Raw genomic sequence first — 22593 nt, forward strand, 5'->3', positions numbered from 1 at the left:
AAATCATCTAATCTTTAAGTAGGTACCTATTTTCTAAATAGCTAAATCTATAATATATTCATTATAATTTAATTGTTTCTAATTAATAAAAAACTACAAAAAACATATGAATCACTATTTCAAAAAATATAAAAAAAATTATCAAATTACCTACGTAAAATGTATTTATAAACATTTTGGCTCTTGGCATAATTGTATTTATCCATGTGACTCGCGAATACGCGTTCATGTTGGCCAGTAGCCACCTCTGAAATATGTTTATTGATCTCTAAAGTGTCCGTTAAGTTTTCTATAATATATGATTTTTGTTGAGATAAACGTAGTCGAAGCTTGAATTAGGAGTAATACGGTATGTGTATAATGTCCCACATTTCCACTGTTCTTTTAAACTCGATTTAAACAAGTTGACGTTGACCATATATTTCGAGGGAGATTGTGAAACCTAAGTTTGTTTTTAAGGTTACTACAAAAATATGTGATTATTTAAACCAATGATACCTATAATTCGTCTCAATATAGTAATTAGTGATATTTAACTCAACAGCTATTACCCATGGAAGTTTACGACTTTATAACGAGGTACTAGGTATTCGCAGAATTTAGATCTGAGACTACTAGATCTAGTTATCAATTAATAAGGTAGAGTTAGATATTGCAATGTGGTATCTATATTTTAAGTGATTTAAACATTTTGGCATAATATTGTTGCAAATAATATGTAACAATTCAAAGAAGGTATATTTGATCACACACCTAATATGACGCGCATACTTTGATTTAGGCGAGTGTCCACCTTTTTGATTTATCTATTGTCTGCTTCGAGACACAGAGTAAATAGTCAAAATTCTATTTCATATTTTCATAAATCATAACATTATAATGAATAGTAAACCTATACAAATTATGAAAATGTAGATATCGTTAGTGGACAGCTAAAAATATTTAAAGGAACTTTCAGAATTACACATGCAATAGATAAAAAACTGAAAGTATGTATTTTGATATATTTATTAACGTTGTAAATCATTATGTAAAAGAAAATATATTATAATTCAAATGTAGGTATTTTTTTTTTTTAAATTTAGTGGTAGTTGATCTATTAATTATACGAACAAAACCTACTAATTCAACATGCTCAAACCGATGTGTAATACCATTTGTGGTATTGTCCTGGATAACCAGTAAAATGATTATTAAATCAATTAATTACTTATAGTAAAATAATAAATTTAATTTAATGAATTATAAAATTGAGTAACCTAACTTAGATAAATGGTAATATTTAATTATATTTTTTAGTAAATTATGAAAAGAAAAGAAAATATAAATAATTATAGAAAAAAAAAAATACATTACGTTTAATACCGTATTTTTTTATATATATAAAGCCAGACTAAAATATTAAAATTAGGAACAACAAACATAGATGAATCCAAATAAAATCACTATTATTAAGTTCGTAAGTTACCTATATACAATGAGTATTAAAATTCTTTTCTAAGTAATTATTTTAATAATATACAAATTACAAGATATCACTTAATTACTGTAAGTGAACATCTAATTAATATCAACTATAAATATAATTGATGTTGGAAAATCAAGGAAGAATGAATAAAAAAATATAATATATCAGAAAGAGAATATCATAATTAAAATTACTTCTCAATGAATGCTATTTTTGTTCTTCAATTAAACATAATCGACATTTTAAATATTTTTATCTTAAATGTTAAAAGTAATTTATATATAAAAAAAAGTTATTGTAATAAAAAATAAGATATCTTATTGCTATTAACGCATACGGTATTTATTAGATTCGGTCACATCGTTCACATCATTTTTAAATTCGATGTCAATAACAAAGTCCATATCTCGGGTATTGCGTTCATTAGGAGACATAGAAAAAGTGCCGTACACCTCATCATTTCTTTTCACAGTTAAATAGTTATCCAGGTAGAATACAGTTTGTTTCCAATGGGTGTATGGTGATTCTGGAGCAGTTGAAAAGCCAATACGTTTATGACATTTGGTGAACTCAACTGTAAAATAAGTAACCAATGCATGCACATAATCTTGACGACGGACTTGAAGATTAAATGGGGCAGTAAATGTTAAGTCTTCTTTTTTTACAGTATACAAATCTACTTCTTTTAATAAACTTGAATTTGTAACAACCTAATGACAAATTGCAACATTTAATTAATATGACACTTTAATTGAAAATATATTAATTTTACCTGCTTAGGTTCTACGCAATCAACTAATGGCTCACTTATAGCAACATTACGTATGGCACTCATATTAAATCCATATACATTTTCCCACCAGTTAATTTTGTCATCTTTATATTGTCTATCCTCAATACCAGTGATGAACAAATTAGCACGATCAGGAAACAACATTCCATCTAAAATAATACAAAATATTAGGTAAATAATATACACATTTCTAAATAAGTATGATAACTACATTTCGTTTACATCAAATTTTTCAAGAAAGTTAAAATATTAGAACATTTAATATAACTGTTTACTATTTATAGTGAATAAAATAACAGTAGAAAACTAGAAAAACATTAATATAGCATAGAATTGATCAAAGCCTGAAAACAGAATTAGGTGTTCAACCCCCTCCCATTACTAACATTTTTAAAGTAGGTATACATTTTATAATATAAAAAAAACTAAGAACAAACTTTATATATAATTGTACAACTACAGTTTATTTTAAGTATTTATACAATTACCATTAGTAATCAAGTTATCACTAATCATATATTGTAATCATAAATCTTAGAAAATAGCATGAATGCTATCAGAATTTTGTCAGATGACAGACTTAATTAGGTTAATAACTACAATTGTTCATTAGTTATGAGTAGTAAGTTTTTAGAAGAATTAAATAATATTAATTTTTAACATGTATTTTATTTAATTTAAATTCTTAATAACTGTGTATCTGTTTACTATATTTTTATTTCAATATATGACAGAAAAACTACCATAATATTGTTATACATTTCTATAAAAAATAGTTGTAGATATTATATCTAAGTGTTGAGAATATGTTAATAACTAAGTGCAAGTTATTTATTTAATATGTGAAAACATATTAAGATGAGTTGATCAAATGGTTCAAATATTCTACAATTAATTAGGCAATCTATCCATTATAATAATATTCTATCAGATTCCATAAGAAATAATTTTTTAGTTGCTATTTTTAGACTATTAAAAAAAAATAATTAATTGAAAGATTTATAAAACAAAATTTCATTATTTCTTTCTTGCAAAACTTGCTTCTAAGTTTTCTAATTAAATTTTATCTAAGTAGTAATGACTTTATTATAAACTTTAAGACAATTAAAACCCGATTTGAGGAATAGCTGCAATGAACATCATTTTAACAGATTTTGCTTTTTTGTACACCAACAAATAATCAATACATTTTATAGAATTCTACACAAGGCTGCTTTTGTTTTATGATTTAAAATTTTTAACAATTTTCATTATAATTATAGTGTGTACTGTATAATATTATCATTAAAATAAAAATATAATTATATATTATTAATCCATGTAATAAAAATACTCGTAACTGCCCCACAATTTTTTTTCTCAAATACGTGTTTGGAGTTGCCTGTTTTTTTTTTTTTGTATATCAGTGCTTAATATTGTAATGATATCTGATTCCACATTATAATATTTTAATTTTAAATATCTATTGTATTTAATACATATTTTTTAAGCATAATATAATTTAACTTACCTTCTTTTAACCACTTGTCTCTTGCATAGAGTACAGTATCCAACATAGATTCATAAAATAAACAATATCCCATCCATTCTGATATAATAATATCTACCTTAGTAATACCATCAGGTAAATCTATTTCTTCAACCTAAACAAATACATTAGAATTAAATAAATAATGTCTAAATAGGTACCTAAATAATATATTTAATTCTTACTTTTCCTTTGATAATTGTTACAATGTGGTCTAAATGGTTATCTGCTACAATTTGTTTAGCATATTCTACAATATTGGAACACTCTACACCTATTACTTTGGCTGCACCAGCTTTGGCAGCAAACATAGATAAAATTCCTGTACCACATCCAATATCTAATACAATTTTACCCTGCAAACAAATAGATAATTTTGATTTTTCTTTTGACTAACTATGAAAGCAATATTTGATATAAAATAAAAATTACCTTGAGTAAATGTTTATTGTAATACATAGAATTCCTATAAGTGAGAGTTCGTACTTCATCCTTTAACATCTCTTCGTGTATGCCAAAATGAGCATATGAATCAAAATAGTAGTCCATTGAAGTCATATCACTTACATTTACAGATCTATTTTTTAATCCGTTTGGTACAGCTAATGCAGATGATGTTTCAGCAACATCATCATCGTCAACAACATTATTATCCATTATTACTTCCATAGGATCGATTTTAGTATCCTATTAAAATATTTGAAAAATAGGTTGTGATATGGTGAAAAATTAATTATAAGGGCATTTGGATGACCATATTAAAATTAAAAAAATTGTCATCTACAAATTGTTATTTCTTGTAAAAGTAGATTGCTCTGCAAAAATATTGACTGATGAATTTCTAAATAATATTCTTATTTAAATAAGTAATTTAAAATGAATATGAACCTATTCAATTAATACAATTAGCAATCTCTAGAAAACTATTATAATTTTTTCTATAGTTGTAAGAAGAGTAATGACATTTAGTAGGGTCATGTTACAAGATTGACAAATTTATTAAGTGATTTGATTAAAAGATATGGTAATTTGCAATTTCTATTAATTCATAATACAAATAGATTGAGATTTTGGTACTTATTACACATACAACATTTACATTAAAAAATTTTTCTTCCTAATAGTTGGGTAAATACAACAAAATTCTGTCTAAAGAAAGCATTACAATTTATAACGTAAGTAAATGTAAATGTGTAAGTAGGTACATTATTAGTAAATAAACTCAGTTTTTTTTTAAACAATCAGGGAATTTTTATTTTAGATGATATACCTACTGTGAATATTAATTTTAAATTATGAGTAATAATGCACATGTGTTTATTTGGGCTTATTAAATTGAAATATAATTAATAAAATTGCAGTTTACCTATACTTTTAACATTCATTTTATTCAATCATTTTTGACTGATAAATTAGATTAATTAATTAATTAAGAGATTTATTTTAATTTGACATAATGGAAGCATAGTGTTCAAGTTGATGCACACATAAGTTAAGATAATTTGTTTAAAATTAAGGATGTGTAAAGAACTTACAGTATTAATCTCGGCAGGCGTTTCAATTTGAGACATTATATCTACGTTATAAATAAGTGACTAGTTACAATCAAATATAAAATACAGAATCAAATAAAATTTAATAATAATTAATGTTTAGTATTAAAAATTAATACAAAAAAGCCGCATTCGGTTGGATTACAAACATTACAGAATAATGAGGATTGAAGAATAGTGGAAATGGAAAACATTTAACATTATTGAAGTTGGTAACGACTACATAACCGCATTATTCTTTTGGTTTTTGTCTAACCTTAAAATTATTGTATGTTTTGTTGATTAACGTCGGTTATATATTTTAATCTTCAATTAAATAAATTATATTATTTTAAAAAATATTTTGACTTTTAAATTTTAACAGGTTTTTTTATTTTTATAAAATTGTGTTAATTTAGGTACGAGACGTTACGACCATCATATTCTCAGATATATTGATTTTATTTTTTTCTTACACACTGCTATCTACACGCCAATATAATGTTATCAGTTAACAGTTTAAAATCCGCCAGTGGCAGACGGCAGTAGTAGTTATAAAAAAAGGGTGTAATCCTTTAAGTTGTTTACAATGTTGTGTATTCGTAAATGCTAAATTGCTAAATAATAACTATAGTTCTTACTTCTTAGTTGCCAGTTGGTCGTGTACTCTTATCCGCTCTGCAGTATATGTAAATATTTGTTGCTTTTTCGTTCGTTTATTGTTATTATGATTGTTTTGAATTTTTACGTTCAATCATGAATCGCTGATTCTTCGAAAATTTTTATAAAAAAGTTATGAATGAGATTTTGTAACTAACATTTTTTAAAATGGCATCATTAGCATCAAAGGATTATGATCTGGTGAGTAGTAATAATACACTTTAATTTACGCAAATTGACAACTGAAGGAATTTTTGGGCGGGACGCTTGGGTAGGGTTAACTGACATCAAAATTATATACGTATTATTGTCTTTAACTTAAATTATGTATTGATCAATTATTTAATTTTTATATCAGTTACTGTAATGTTCACAATACAGTACCTTGAGTGTATGCACCATAGAGTCATGTCATATTATTGATTATTTTTTATAATTATGTGGCTTCAAATTATTTAAGCTAAGCCTTCAATGGTTTCATTTTTTACACCTAATGTATTATGTACTTTCGATGAATAGAATATTAGATAAAGTGCTATGCATTTATCTAGAGCGTTGTTTCTCAACCAGTATGTCAGAAAATAAGTACAAAATGTGTCATGAAGTATATTAAATGACACAGAATATTCAAACATTTTTTCTTTAATTTACATAAACTAATAAGTACCTATTTGATATAATTTCTATGATGATTAAAAAGAAGTTATCTGTTATTGACTTATTTTGCATATTTTATACTACCAATTAAAATTAAATATTACCCATTATTCTTATTTGTTTATTGTGTGTCATAAAGTATACATATTTTAATAGTGTGGTGACATAACACGAAGGCTGAAAAACATTGATCCTAGAGCAGCATTTCTTAACCTGTGGTACGCAGAAAGCTCGTAAAGGGTACGCGAAGAAAATCTCCCTTTACAAAATTCTATATGTATAATATAAACGTATACATTAATAATAAGTAAAAAAAAAAAAGGTCAGGTGGTACATACAAATTTTCAAACTGTGTAGGTGGTACATGAATATAAAAAGGTTGAGAACCGCTAATCTAGAAAATTCACTATTAAGGATACAGACACCTCATTCGTATATTATATGTGTAGGAATTTAGATAATTACATTCTTTAATATTTAAAATGAGCTATTTTGTTAGTTTTTATTTTAGTTAAACTGGAAAAAAAAAATTACTTAGAGCAATATTTAAAACAAAAAAGTAGGTAAATTAATTTTTTGATTTTTATGTTTATTTTATATAAATTGGTTTTTTTGCAATATTTTGATTAAATAGATTTCATAGTGAATATAATATATTAAGATACCATACCGAAAATTTGAAATTAGGTACATTTTTTTTGGTTTTTCTGTTATCTGTTACCTATAGAACCTGTAGTTTAGGTTTTATAGTTTTTTTACAACAAGTATAAGAAACATAATAGAAGGTGTAATGACTATTCTTGAATGAAGAATCCATGCAATGATGAAACTATTTTGATGTGTTATATACCTATATAAATCATAAATTGTGTTATTTAACATATTGACCGCTACATGGCCGCCAGAAGTTATTCAATTGATATTTGTTATACGCCAAGCATATTTTTCAATGTTTTCTAAATTTGTATATACCAAATATTTGAAAAAAATTGTAATGATTCCCGCTTACGGTCCTTATTTTATTGCATTATTGTAATGCCATAGAAAAGTTAATTATATAAAACCAAATTCATTTATAGTAACCCGCAGTCATGTGGCATGGTAGTAATGATGAACCATGAGTGCCGGCAGTCACAAATCTATACAATTTGAGAATTACAAATGACCGCTGACGCGGCGACTATGTGGCGGTCAATGTGTTAAATTAAAAATATTTAATTTTTTTTCATTATTATAATCTGAAATACTTTATTAAATTTAATAAATATATTTACTAGTACCTAAAATAATAAATATTTTTTACAGTCCTCAGTTAAAGTAATTTTTATACTGAAAAAGTACAAGTCAGCTTTATTAAATTAGTTAATTATGTGTAAAATACATATTATAGTAAATTGCATTATTTTTATATTTTTATGTCATAGCAATATAGTATATAGTATAGTATATAATAAAGTAACATAATAATAAATTGTAGTATGAATTAGGTATGTTTTGTATAGTAATATAAATTTCAAGAATTAGTTTCAATTGAATAAGTGATCGTGATGTTCCATATCACTTTTACTAAATTTAATAATTGTTACTTGTTATTGCATTTGATTAAATTTGTTAATAATATAGATCTTTATTGTTATCTAATAATTCACTGTATTCTTTAAAGAGGTAAAAACTAAAAGTATGTAATGATATATTTACTTAGTGTTAATTATTTTTAATTGCTAGCAGTGGCGTATTTTCAACATTTTTCTGGAGGGGGGTCCACAGTTTATACATAATTAAATAATTTACCTATATAAACTATGAGAACTATATTACCTATTGCCTTTATGGCTTTATCACACATTATATTTAACTGTAACTTGGAAACCATTGTCAGAATACATAGAATACCAATTTCTATACTTATTACTTTACTATACTGTTAGGATATGTATCGATTTTTTTTCTCAGGGGGGGGATCTAGTAACCCTGGACCACCCCGCTAAATATGCCACTGATTGCTAGAGATTCAGGTGAATTGTCCCCTTCCCCTTTCACTACTTCCAGATTATACCTACCAATATTCATTTATAATGTTTTAAATAAATTATTACAAAAATTACTTAGATCTTATCTTAACACATTAAATTTTACAAATATTTTCAATATTTTATATCAAGTAGTAAAATTTTTGTATTAACTATGTGTTCCATTTTCAATTTATGTACCTATACACAATGTTTTAGATTGTAAACATTTTATTTATGCTTGATAATTTGTCCTTATATTGTGTTCTCAATGTAGTTGATAATAGTAATGAGCTCTTGGCTAGGATCCATAACAATTTGGCATACTAAAAACTAATTATATATTACAAAGATGGGCAGTGAGAAGAAACTTCTCAAGCCGCCCAATATATTAAAATAAATATGGAAGAGATCAAGAGCCGAAATTAAAAAAAAAATATATTATATATATTATACATATTTATGCATAATTATCGCAAATAACATAAAATATCAAATGTAATTAAATGTATAGAATGTCAAACAATAAAACATACAATAATGCCAAATTACATTTTTTCTTAATTTTATCTCCATTAATATACATAGATACGTCTTCATAGTGCTTTTTGATGTTGTGAGTGTGTCACCATAATAGTAGTGTAATTATTATCATTTTTATAAGAAATGTAACTAAGTTTTAATGAATAATTATTTAACAGAATTGTTAAATGATAAATAAATTGATCAACAATGTATAATCCTGACTTTAAAAAACTTATAAAAAAAATGAACACATAACAAAATAAGATATTAATTGGTTATTAAAAATAAATATATATATATATATATTTAAATATATTAAAACCACTATTTTTTTTTATACATTTTTTTTATAATTTATAACTTGAAAAAATATTATACTTGTTCAAACACATAAATTTATATTAAAAAAAAATCTTTTGTAACTAACGATAAGATATGAGCTGCAGTTTGGCCACCCCTGTAATATTATATTTAATAAACTAAGTGATATTTTTATGCATTACAGTAACATAATCAGGGAGACTAAAGAGGCTGTAGTACTCCCTGAATTTTCAAAAAGCTTTCTGTGCTCTGTACATAGGTGGAACTATATATCATGTCCTGTATTAGTATGTACAGTATATCTAATATAATTAATGGACATGATAATATGAAAAAAAAAAATTGAAAATATGTAAAAAAATTTAAAATATCAACAATAATCATTATTATTTATCTGAAATGTTGAATATTATATTAATTTTTAGAATATTCTGTATAACATTGATGCACAAATAATTTTAGTGTCTTATTTATTTATTATTATCGCCTTCACCCAACTTAAATGGTCTCTATTATAATAATGTAGTTATTGTTATTGAACTAGACTATTTATTTTCTGAACTTTTTTAAAAAACAGATCCTTAAATGATTTTTAAAGATAAAATAATATAATGCTATAAAATTATAATAGTATGTAAAAGCTATGTTGAATTAAAAGAGTTTGGATTTCAACTTAAAACAGAATTTAAATAATTGAATTGTAGATACTTCTACAAGTGTATATTTTATTATTAATTTTATTTTTAAATAACAATTAAAAATACAATTGAGTTTTAAAAAAAAATATGATATCAAGAATTTTTCACCTTCTCTAGTACACCATTTTATAGTATGTGTCAGAATTGATCAGGAAAAGTAGCCTAGTCTAATAAAAATGTTTAGTTTTGCTTATGGTTTTACGTACCTATTACATAAGCCATTAGAATGTATTACTATTCTAATTTGTATGAAGGTTACAAATGTATAAAAGTATAACATTTAATGTACCCATGGGATATACCAAATTTATAAGGAATCCTAGTTAAGTCTCTCCCATTAACAAACCAGTGGTTGCCAAGACTCATAAATCATAATATTTTGTTGCCTATTCTTGTTTGATATATCACTCAGTTGTCATCTTAAGCATGCCGTTTATAAATTTAAGCATTAGTAAATATTTACTCACTGATATATTATATTTTTACCCACTAGCCAATTTATGACATATAGCCTAGGCATCATTTTGACATATTTTGGTATGGTAATGTCACAAATTATCATCCCCTTAGCAAAACTCTTTCTGTGTTACTAATGAATTATAATTATTACATTTTGTATTTATTGTTATGATTAAAATAACATATTAACACATACCATTAAGTTCTAAGATCTACAATTTAACATATAAAACATCCAATGTTACATTTATTTTATTCTACTCAAATGTTTGAAAAATGCATTATGTAGTAGTTTCTTTGAAAACTTTCCTGATTATTTTTATATTACACTCTGTCGTATACGCCGATTACTAATCGATATACCGTCATTTAAATGTCCTATTTTTTTTAATTTCTTACGTAAATTATTGCATTTAATATATCAACAATAGAAATTAAGTTTTTATACAGAATTAAATAAATGTAGTACATACTTTGCAGAATAAAATACATTTTTATTATTGGTCATTTCCTATATTATATAGAATTGTAGACCTATCAATTTATATCTATTCTATGTTTTGCATTCATTGTTTTTATTTGTTACAAATTCTAGTTTATTGATAATTATCAATATGTTAATGTGATGTAATTTATTTTTTCTTAAGGAACACTTTTTATTGCAAGTAATAATGGTAAAATAATTACCATAAAGAATACAAATAATTGTCCTGAAATATGTTTAAAAACTAGTATTGTGAAAATTCTGATCCTTACAAGACGATCAAACATCTTTAAACATATTTGAATATACCTTAACAGTTTTTTCTTTATTTTTTTGGTTTCCTTTATAAGTATAATCATATTTTTTTATGTATACAAAATTATTTTGACACTATCACAATCATAAAATAAATTATTAAAGTGTATTTGAATAGTTTTTTAAATAGTTTTTACCTATTAAACAAAACTTTAACTGAAGCCAGTTTTTATTCTTTACTTGATAAAAAGTTAATTTATATGTATTGAATTATTTTAATTGCAATTTGTCTTATTTTTATAGTTGTATACTATATATGTTTAAAAGTTTGGAACACCACCCATTATCTTAATGGATAAATGTATATTCAGTGCACATTGTTATTTGTGTCACCTACGTATTCAAAATAGATGCTTAACTGACTATAATATGTTTGGCAACTTTTCAAATAAAAATATATTCCTTTTTCTCACTTAATTTATATTCAAAAGTAAACATGGAATGATTTTTTAATGATTTGTTTAAGATTACTTATTATCTTTTGATATTTGATATTATATAATGTTCTTTAAATTATGTATACTATACTATCATAAACATGTGCAGGCCATTTATATTATTGACTTAATTGACAGAGTAGTCTTGATGAAAATATAAGTGTTTAAGATAAAACTAGTTACATTTAAATTTCGAAAAGAACTCAAAAGTATAAGATTTCTAACTATTTCCAATCTTACCATAAAATCCTTATATTAATCATATAGGATAATTACATGATCATTGCAATTCAGAGCCCACAAAGAGGAGGATGTGGTTGGACCTTAAATTTAAGGGTCCGTTGGAATGAATTTGTAATTTTTGAAATATTGCTATAAGTCCTTATTTTATGTTAAATAATATTTTATGATATATATGTTTTGTTATTTTGATATTTTAATCTGCGGCTTAACCATTGATTACCTAGAAATTCCCATATATAGATCAGAATGAACATCTTTTTTCCTTGTTATTTGCATTATTTATTAATGATATTAATAGTTTTATTATTAACTGCCGCTTCCATTTTTTTCCTGAAGAGTTGAAAGTTAATTCAACAAGTCACTGTTGGCTTCTAAGACAATCTCAATCGAACCTATATTTTAAAATGTAATTTGATGTCTTTCTATCGTACTTCTTAAATACTAACGCATTGATTTTTTTTTATACGATTAATGAAAATGTATTGTTATTTGCAGATAATGAAATTACGATATTTAGATATCTTATTTGATTGTGAGTTAAATTATCTTTTAGATGAAATGTGTTGTAAAGTATTAAAAACTGTATATTCTGCTTTTGTCAGGTTGATTTTTGAATATGAGCCGTTGAAACAAATTAACTAAAAAATTCCAACCTTTCATGCCTATTACATGTATTTGTTCTTTTTACTTATATTTACCACTAATTCTTCAAAATATCAACTATTACATAGAATGATGAGCTTAGCAAATAAGGATCCATCAACTCTTTTAGTCTTATTATTTTGTACATGTTATGTGTAATATTTTGTATGTATTTATATACTATCTCGTGTTGTAATAAAATAAAATATTTAATAATAATTATTACAATTACATGACTATACATTTGTTTTTGTAATTTATTTATAACAAGATTAAATAATCATTTTAAATTTTAGCATGGAAGGACAGACTCATATCGCGTTGCTACAGTTCCATCTCAGTTTGATGATAATAAAACAGTAGATGGAAAACCAAAAGTATACAACAAATTTTTCTTATAAATGAATATTTAAGTGTAGACATATTTTTAAAATTGTATTAAAATTTTAGACAAGAAGAAAAGCACCATCTTCGATTAGTACCAAGTATAGTCATGCTGAAAACTTAGATGAGTTGAAACAAGATCCATACTTGGATTATCATAAAGTACCATTAGATGAACTGTACCAAAGATTCGGAACACACCCTGGAACTGTAAATATACATTAATTTAGTATTTACAATCTAAATTGTTAAAATTATAGATGTTTTTATGATATTTACTAAAAAAAATTCTATAGTCTTAATGTAAATTCGCCTATTTCCAAAATAATAAAAATTAATATTTTTGAGGGTTTGATATATTAGTTTTTTAATTTATTATTTGCATTCAACTAAAAAAAAAAAAAATACATTTTTGTAGATTTATTTGAATATTAAATTATTTTGAGATAATATTTAAAAAAATCAATGTCATATCTTCCAAAATATGTTTTATCTACAAATTTTATAAATGTAAACATTTTTATTGATAATAATAAACAATATTTACAACATAAAATTTTCTGGTATAGAAAACTTCATATATTTAATTATAATGTTAGAATAGAATAACCAGGTGGCAGGCAATAAAACCTTGCTTCAGTTTTTTTTTTTTTTATCATTATATCGCTAATTTACAATTTTATATTAGGGGTTAACTCATGCGAAAGCTCGAGAAAATTTAGAAAGAGATGGACCTAATACTCTGACTCCTCCAATTACCACTCCTGAATGGATAAAATTTGCAAAACAAATTTTTGGTGGGTTTTCGGTATTATTATGGTGTGGAGCACTTCTGTGTTTCCTAGCTCATACTGCAGAAACTAGTACTACAGAAGATCCAAATGACGATTATGTAAGTTTTTATATTTTTCTTTTAATTAAGATTTTACTTTTTACAAACCTGTTTATAAATACCTGCAACCATGTAAATCCTAAACTAATTAAAGTTGGTTTTAAATATTTATACAATGTTACTAAAACTAACCTTATATTCTACGATCCAGTTTTACTTGGGAGTAGTATTAGTTGCTGTTGTCATCATCACAGGAATCTTCTCCTATTATCAACAAGCTAAATCTTCTGCAATTGTGGATTCATTTAGAAATTTAGTTCCTCAGGTAAGGCAGAGATTTAGCTGAAATAAATGTTTTGGTGTGGTTGAGCTTTTTTATTTTAATGTACAGTTTTTTGTAGCAGCATGATTGTGGGTTTATGTTCAGGTGAGAGGTAGTTACTTATGCTTGCTTTATATGCTAACTTTTATTTTATCGCAGATTTACTTAGGTTCAAGTTTAATAGGTGTTATAGTAGTCACTGGCTTTTTATCTTATTGTCGGCAGTATAATCAAGGTGCAATCATCCGATCATTTTATGAAACAACTTCACAGGTCTGTCATCTATTGTTTAAGTTGCTTTATTAAGAATACCAAACATAATACAAATATTTGTTGTCTTTATCATACACTCACATAACATATTAAATGTATATTTTTTGTTGCTTTTATTTTATTTTTATAATAGATGTATTTGAGTTATAATATTTCATATACATATTTAAAAATTAAAATGTTTTAAATTTAAGTTTGATAATATGCTGATTTAATCCAAATCTAAAATAATATTCCAATATTTTGCAAATTGATTGCATAAAATTGAAATTAATTTTAAATTTCCAAATTAATATCTTTATATTTTTGATTATCTTTTATTTTTATTAAATTTTATTTATTTTATTGATGCTATAACAGTATAGATACAGGTACAGAGTGAATATGTTTTACAAATTGAGAACTAAAACTTAACAGTAATAACAAATATAATTAAGTGGTAGAATGTATGGTTATATCTTTAGACAGGATAAATGTTAGGGTTATTGTATTAGATTATGATTCCTCTTGGTTTTTTTTATTATATGTTAATGACACATTTAAATTCTAAAAATAAATTTGTAATTAACAACTAAAATATTGGCTTATTTTTTTTTAATTGAATGGGTATAAACCCCAACCTTTTGGAGTTAACTTCATTGGCATATAGACTGTAACACAAATATATTGTATGTGTATGTAAGTCAAACAAAACATTTTTATATATCATAGAATTATTATTGTTTAAAATATTATAAAATTTGGAAATGTTCAAATTTATTTTTAAAATTAAATTTAAAAAAAAATTGACAAGAATATATATATATATATATGTATATAATTCTTATCTTAAAATTTTATAATAAGTAAATGAATATCATTTTTAATATTTAAACTAAACAAATTAGTTATGCTATACTCAAATATTTAATGGTAAGATAAAAACAACAAATATTGGTGGTCATTTTAAACAGTTATGTATATTTAGTTATAAATATTTTCTGTGTAAAGTAGAACACATAGGTTTGTGATAGTTTAAATAGTTTATTTTTTTTTTTATTTTTTATTTAAAACTATGATAAACGTAAGTTTATAGTATTATCCATTTTATGAATTAAATTTGGAAAAGCTTAATCTATTTAAAGTTTTCTATTGTAGTTAAATCGCGTAATCAGAAGTATTATGTTAAAATTATTTTGTAGCAAATAACTATATATTATGTGTATATAATTAAATTTATATTAATAATAATGTAAGTGCTATTTAGTTAGCTACTTTTATTTTTGCAATATTGCTTGTATATTTAATTTTTAAAACTATCTATTATAGTAGTTTAATCTAAGTAGCTAAAAATCTACTAGCTTATCTTAATTGTGTTAAACAGTTGCAGTGTTTTTCAAAATCTTATATTTCTTTCTTTTGGAATATTATTAAAGTTTATAGTTTATTCAATGTTATACTGTTTTACTAATTTAAAAAAATGATACAACTCAAAATCATATATTACTTTTTTAAAATAAAAAAACCTTGTAATAAAGTTTTAAATAGAACAATATATATTCTTATTTATTTAGAAAAATAGGTCATCTTTCAATTTAAATGTTTTAACTTTTATTGAAATGGGCATTAAATATTAAGTATTTACATTACTTAAAATCATATGATGATTTAATTATACTTAATTTATTTAATGATTATACACTGAAGTTTTTCAAATGTTTAATCTGGTTTAATTTATGAGTATTAAATGAATTGATTTATTAAAGTAATGAAAGTTTATAATTATGATGTATGGATGTATGATATTACATTTATAACTTGGAGTCTTGAATGGATTTAAAACTACTTACTTATCATTCTAGTTTTAATTTATGGAAAATTTTTGTAACCAAACATAAACTTGCTATTACTAAAGTTAAAATTTATTTTGAGTTTTATCATCTTATTTAATATAATTTAATCAAATAGTATCTTTAAGGTCTTAGAATGTTAATATGATATTGTTTAATTATTATATTTTAATACTAACTTATTTAAATAGTTTGCTGTGGTTATACGCCAAGGTGAATCATTGACATTACGAGCTGAAGATCTTACTCTTGGTGACATTGTTGAGCTTAAGTTTGGAGACCGTATTCCAGCTGATTTAAGAATTATTGAGAGTCACTCATTTAAAGTAGATAATTCATCACTGACTGGTGAATCTGAACCACAAAGCCGTACTCCAGAATTTACCCATGACGATCCTTTGGAAACTAAAAATTTTGCATTTTCTTCCACTCATGCTGTTGAAGGTTTTATTGATATTATAATATTTTAATGACATTAATAATAATTATTATTTAACTAAAGTATGAATTATTTTAATTTAGGAACTGCTAAGGGTGTAGTTATTGCTTGTGGAGATAATACTGTCATGGGAAGAATTGCTGGGTTAGCTTCAAGTTTAGATAGTCGACCAACACCAATTGCAAGAGAAATAATTCGTTTTGTGAACTTAGTTAACATTACTGCTATAATTATTGGATTATTACTATTCATTATTGCATTGATGATGGGTTGTTATTGGTTGGATGCCATTATTTTCATGATAGGTTGGTCATTAGTCTTTTGTTATTATATATTTATAATTATAATTATTAAATTATAAATTAATAATGTTTTGTGTTTTAGGTTTTTTGGTTGCAGCTGTTCCAGAAGGTTTATTAGCTACTGTAACTGTTTGTTTAACATTAACTGCCAAGCGTATGGCATCTAAAAACTGTCTTGTAAAGAATCTGGAAGCAGTAGAAACACTAGGATCAACTTCAATAATTTGTTCTGATAAGACTGGCACTTTAACTCAAAATCGTATGACCGTTGCTCACATGTGGTTTGATAATCAAATTATTGAAGCAGACACTACTGAGGATCAATCTGGGGTACAATATGATAGATCCAGTCCAGGATTTAGAGCTTTGGCAAGAATTGCAACACTTTGTAATCGAGCTGAATTTAAGGCAGGACAAGATGGTGTACCCATTCTAAAAAAGTTTGTTGATATTATATTAAATAGTTTTTGTTTTAAAAACTCATTTAAATGTTTTTTTAGAGAAGTAAACGGGGATGCTTCAGAATCTGCTTTATTAAAGTGTATGACACTTGCGCTTGGTGATGTAATGTCTATCAGAAGACGTAACCGTAAAGTTTGTGAGATACCTTTTAATTCGACAAATAAATATCAGGTGATTGATAATCATTAGTTGTTATCTATTACACTTAGATTACACTTAAATGTATAATACATTATTAATATGATAATTTTGTATTTAGGTTTCAATCCACGAGACTGAAGATCCTTCAGATTCTCGACATTCACGATATTTATTAGTTATGAAAGGAGCTCCTGAACGTGTCCTTGATCGTTGCTCTACCATATTTATTGGAGGGAAAGAAAAAGTTCTTGACGAAGAAATGCGTGAAGCATTTAATAACGCCTACTTAGAATTAGGTGGTCTTGGCGAGCGTGTTCTAGGTTTTTGTGACATGTTATTACCACTTGATCGTTTTCCTAAAAATTTCCTGTTTGATGTCGATGAACCTAATTTTCCATTAAGTGGTATGCGATTTGTTGGTTTAATGTCTATGATAGATCCACCAAGAGCAGCAGTTCCAGATGCTGTGGCTAAATGCCGTTCAGCTGGTATAAAAGTTATTATGGTTACTGGAGATCATCCTATTACTGCTAAAGCTATTGCAAAATCTGTTGGAATTATATCTGAAGGAAATGAAACAGTTGAAGATATCTCTCAGAGATTAAATATTCCTATATCTGAAGTAAATCCAAAAGATGCTTCTGCAGCTGTAGTACATGGTTCTGAGTTATTAGATTTGCCTCCAGAGGTTTTGGATGAAATATTAAGGTAAATAACAGTTTTAATATTACCCTCAAAATTATGTCAATTAATTTAAACACTAATATTTTAGATATCATAAAGAAATAGTATTTGCAAGAACTTCGCCTCAACAAAAATTAACTATTGTTGAAGGTTGTCAAAGAATTGGTGGAGTTGTTGCTGTAACTGGAGATGGTGTTAATGATTCACCCGCACTTAAAAAAGGAGATATTGGTTATTGCACAAATTATAAAATAAAACATTTTTACCTTCTTCACATTTTTAATTAATTATGTATACATTATTCAGGTGTTGCAATGGGAATTTCTGGATCAGATGTTTCAAAAGAAGCAGCTGACATGATTCTTTTAGATGATAATTTTGCTAGTATTGTTACTGGCATAGAAGAAGGACGTTTAGTATTTGATAATTTAAAAAAATCTATTACTTACACTCTTTCATCTAACGTCCCACAATTATTGCCGTTCATTGCTTTTATCATGCTAAGCATACCATTGCCTATTGGTGCTATTGCTATATTATGCATTGATCTTGGTACTGATATGGTAAGCATAAATATATATTGTTTTTAATATTGTTACGTTGACAGATATTTTCTTTGGCAGAATGTTGATAATTATTTGGTTTGACGTTTGTTCACTACAGTTTTGATTATAATTAGGCTAAACATATGAGGTAAACCATTGACTTTTTATTATTCTAGAAACTGACATAATTTATATCTAATCAGTTTTATAATTTCCTTTTTAATTCACTATCTCCATTAGGTTAACAAATAAATATAATACTTTCATTTAAGAACAATTCAATAATAATTAGCTACAAATATTAATAAACTCAACTTAGATTAATTAACATTGTTATTTAATGTGACATTTATTGTCTTATAATTATTAGTTTTAAATGTAATTTATGATGTTATAATATATGATTATGTGTTGAATATGGTAGTGTTCAAATTAGTAAATTAAACATTTTTAATAGTAATAATCAGTGGTGGATCTAAGATTCTAAAAAAAATGTCGTGGTTGTGTAATTAATTTAAATCTGGATCATGTGTTTAAAAGTTGTTTACTTTAAGATTAAGTATCATCAAAATTATTTCTTATAAAATCATGTAGGTACTATAAATATTATCAAGAAACTTGATATTACCATAAACTTTATGTAAAACAACAACTGCCTATATCAAGTATGATAATATTATTTTATTTTATTCCATTCTAATAATACTTTTTAATTGAACTAACATATTTGAATATAGATACTACTATTATTCTTAGATTTTGATTGATATTTAGTAATCCATTAACAGTTAATTGTATAGAATTTTATTTCATTTTTATGTACTCTATATTTTTTTTTTTTTTTTTTGTAAATAATATGACTTAAATTCTTTGATTTTGATTATCACTCTATCTATGTATGAAAAATATGATATATAATAAGTATGCATACATAATAGATATTTATACAATCATTAAACAACATAAACTAAAAACTAACAATGATCTTGTATTTTACTGGATTTATTTATACTTTGTTTAGTTTCAAACAACTTTTACAAATAATTAAAAAGAGTAAATTAATCTAAAAAAAATAAATAACTTCAAGATTTTTAATTAAATGATTTAATTACGATGATAAATAAATAAATCATAATATGCACAACCTTAGATAATTTTCTACATTTGAAAAATATTTCATTTTGGTTAATATGATATGAAACAATTGAGACTCAACTTTTGATTACAAGACATGGTACCAGTTAAATTCAGTACACATGTTAGGTTTATTATAAGGAAAGAAAATCATTTTAAAGACTATATTTGGGGCATATTCATATTCTTAATTAAAGAAATTAATAATGTATCTAACTTTAAACAATTATTATGAATATAATAAGCCTGTTTTGACTGAACTCAGTTGGAATTTTCTAAGTTGCTTATGTGTTAAATCTGCCACTAATATTAATTGTTATATTATATTTTTAGAATCTAGATTTCAGTAGTTGATGAATAAATTAATAATCATATTTTTTAAATTTGACCAAAATGCTTGATACACTATTAGTTAGTGCTTAAAATAAATATTTGTCAGTGTACTTAGTGAATATCTACAGCAAAAAATATAGAAATTAGAAGAAGTAGTTTTTGAATTGCATTAGAATGGGCTTATTGTATTTAGGTTCCAGCCATTTCATTGGGTTATGAGCATCCAGAATCAGATATAATGAAGCGCCCTCCTAGAAATCTAATTAGAGATAAACTTGTGAATAACAGGTGACTATATTACGTAGTATTCATTGTTTTATTGCTTTGCTTTTTGTCCTAAATTAGTTACTTGCTTTGATATTCTGATTAATAATTAACACGTACTTCTGCATTAAGTTTTTTTTAAAACATTTTGACCATGCTAATCTATATTCTTTACTTATCTATTTAATTTTTAAGCTTTCAATGTAACAAAATAACTAAAAACCTAAAAAAAAAAAAAAAATGTTTGTGGATGATTTGTTTGTTATTTTGGGACTGCTAGATGCCTGGCATATCACTGGCATTTGAACCTGGCGAATCAAACCTGATGAAAAAGAAACCAACTATTAAAAACCCTCTATTTAATGTCAGGTAAACTCTTAATACTTTTTGTTTCCTTAGAATCTCTTCATTAGTGAATTGCTTGGCAAGTAGTTTTTGGCATATAATAATAATAGCAAAATAATTTTAATAAATTGTTTATTTAAACATTTTATAATTATTAATTATGTTTTTTTTTTTTTTTTAAGATTAATATCTTTGGCATTTGGTCAATTGGGTGTTATTGAGGCATTTGCTGGTTTTTTCACTTATTTTGTAATCATGGCTGAAAATGGATTTATGCCATATAAATTAATTGGAATACGCCGTGAATGGGACTCTAGAGCAGTTAATGATTTACCAGATTCTTATAATCAAGAATGGGTAAATTAAAGTGAAATTTACAAGTTTTGAATATGATAAAACTCATTAAGCCAATTTTGTTTTTAGACCTACCAAGACCGTAAGTCCTTAGAGTATACATGCCACACTGGTTTTTTTATAGCTATTGTAGTAGTACAATGGGCAAATCTTATCATATGTAAGACAAGAAGAAACTCAATCACACATCAAGGAATGAGGTTAGTTAAAAAGTAGTAATTAAGTTTTGTTTACTAATACATTGAAACATTTTTAGAAATATGGCTCTGAACTTCAGTTTAATATTTGAAACAGTATTAGCTTTGTTCTTATGTTACTTACCTGGAATGGATGAAGCATTACGCATGTATCCATTAAAGTAAGATATTTATTATTTTTTTGTCATAACAATTTTAAGTTTTAAATGTATATTTATATATTTTTAGATGGACTTGGTGGATTCCTCCAATACCATTCATGCTAGCTTTATTCATTTACGATGAAGTAAGAAAATTTTATATAAGACGAAATCCTGGTGGATGGTTGGAGAAAGAAACATATTATTAGATTATTTGAGTTAATTTAATTAATATTAATATTATTTAATTATTAAATGATAGTTAATTGAATTTCATGATCACTTATTATAAAAATATTCTTATAAGGAACATTTATTGATCTTGTTTAAGTTTCAATTCTTAATCATAGCTTGCACTAAAACTATTAATGATAAAAATTAATTAATATTAAAAATCAACAGACAGAGCTGTAATTGCAATATGTTTCTTTTATGGATGTATACTGAGCCTTTTCAATTTTTATTACAAAATTTGAATGATATTGGCTTACTTTTTTTCTATTATTTCTGTTATTTTTGTCAAGTTATAATGTACTCAATAGTGTAATATAATATAGCTAACCTAGATGCAGAAATATCACACTATACACTATACACTTCATAATATTTACCTTTCACATAAATAAAACGTATTATATAGGGTAATTATTAGTAACAAAAGTATTATATTTAATTAAACATCAAAATATCATAAAAATAATTAATTATTTTTTGTTATTGAATGCATCAATTTTTTTTTATACATACAGCTATATAAATACTAAATTGAATTAAAATTAAAAGCTTTAAAAAAAGTTTGAATAATGAACTATTTTAATCTTTAGTTTTCATTATGTTTTAGT

At 24.8% G+C, this 22593-nt stretch overlaps 2 protein-coding genes across 8 annotated transcripts; one reads left to right on the forward strand and one right to left on the reverse strand.

The window, feature by feature from the left end:
* Positions 1-990: 990 nt before the first annotated feature.
* Positions 991-5536, reverse strand: LOC114121184 (protein arginine N-methyltransferase 1). Its single transcript, XM_027983409.2, has 6 exons — positions 5325-5536; positions 4222-4476; positions 3975-4145; positions 3772-3904; positions 2241-2410; positions 991-2178 (listed from the first exon to the last, which is right to left on the reverse strand). Exons 1-6 carry the CDS (start codon positions 5358-5360, stop codon positions 1795-1797), a joined length of 1149 nt encoding a protein of 382 aa, XP_027839210.1. The 5' UTR covers positions 5361-5536; the 3' UTR covers positions 991-1794.
* A 321-nt stretch (positions 5537-5857) lies between these two features.
* On the forward strand, positions 5858-22482 carry LOC114121167 (sodium/potassium-transporting ATPase subunit alpha). 7 transcript variants are annotated; one of them, XM_027983382.2, is made up of 18 exons: positions 5860-6182; positions 13068-13148; positions 13222-13365; positions 13844-14047; positions 14199-14312; positions 14469-14582; positions 16603-16855; positions 16934-17155; positions 17235-17592; positions 17653-17785; positions 17874-18463; positions 18528-18670; positions 18746-19002; positions 20996-21084; positions 21243-21417; positions 21484-21614; positions 21671-21772; positions 21840-22482. In XM_027983382.2, the coding sequence occupies exons 1-18, from the start codon at positions 6150-6152 to the stop codon at positions 21958-21960; spliced, it is 3264 nt and encodes a 1087-aa protein (XP_027839183.1). In that variant the 5' UTR covers positions 5860-6149; the 3' UTR covers positions 21961-22482. The 7 variants fall into 7 exon arrangements, with proteins under 7 accessions (XP_027839187.1, XP_027839186.1, XP_027839183.1 ...); XM_027983381.2 differs by lacking the exon at positions 20996-21084 and adding an exon at positions 20645-20739 and having other exon boundaries at positions 5861-6182; XM_027983384.2 differs by lacking the exons at positions 14199-14312; positions 20996-21084 and adding an exon at positions 20645-20739 and having other exon boundaries at positions 5861-6182.
* Positions 22483-22593: the final 111 nt, after the last annotated feature.

This window comes from Aphis gossypii, chromosome 3, assembly GCF_020184175.1.
Source record: "Aphis gossypii isolate Hap1 chromosome 3, ASM2018417v2, whole genome shotgun sequence".
NCBI lineage: Eukaryota > Metazoa > Arthropoda > Insecta > Hemiptera > Aphididae > Aphis > Aphis gossypii.

Coding starts and splice junctions, on each gene's coding strand:
- LOC114121167 (XM_027983381.2), top strand. CDS start 6,150: ATGGCATCATTAGCATCAAAGGATTATGATCTG. Junction 18,464..18,527: donor GTTTTGGATGAAATATTAAG/GTAAATAACAGT, acceptor CTAATATTTTAG/ATATCATAAAGAAATAGTAT. Junction 18,671..18,745: donor ACTTAAAAAAGGAGATATTG/GTTATTGCACAA, acceptor TACATTATTCAG/GTGTTGCAATGGGAATTTCT.
- LOC114121184 (XM_027983409.2), bottom strand. CDS start 5,360: ATGTCTCAAATTGAAACGCCTGCCGAGATTAATACT. Junction 4,477..5,324: donor CGCCTGCCGAGATTAATACT/GTAAGTTCTTTA, acceptor ATATTTTAATAG/GATACTAAAATCGATCCTAT. Junction 3,905..3,974: donor TAACAATTATCAAAGGAAAA/GTAAGAATTAAA, acceptor GTATTTGTTTAG/GTTGAAGAAATAGATTTACC.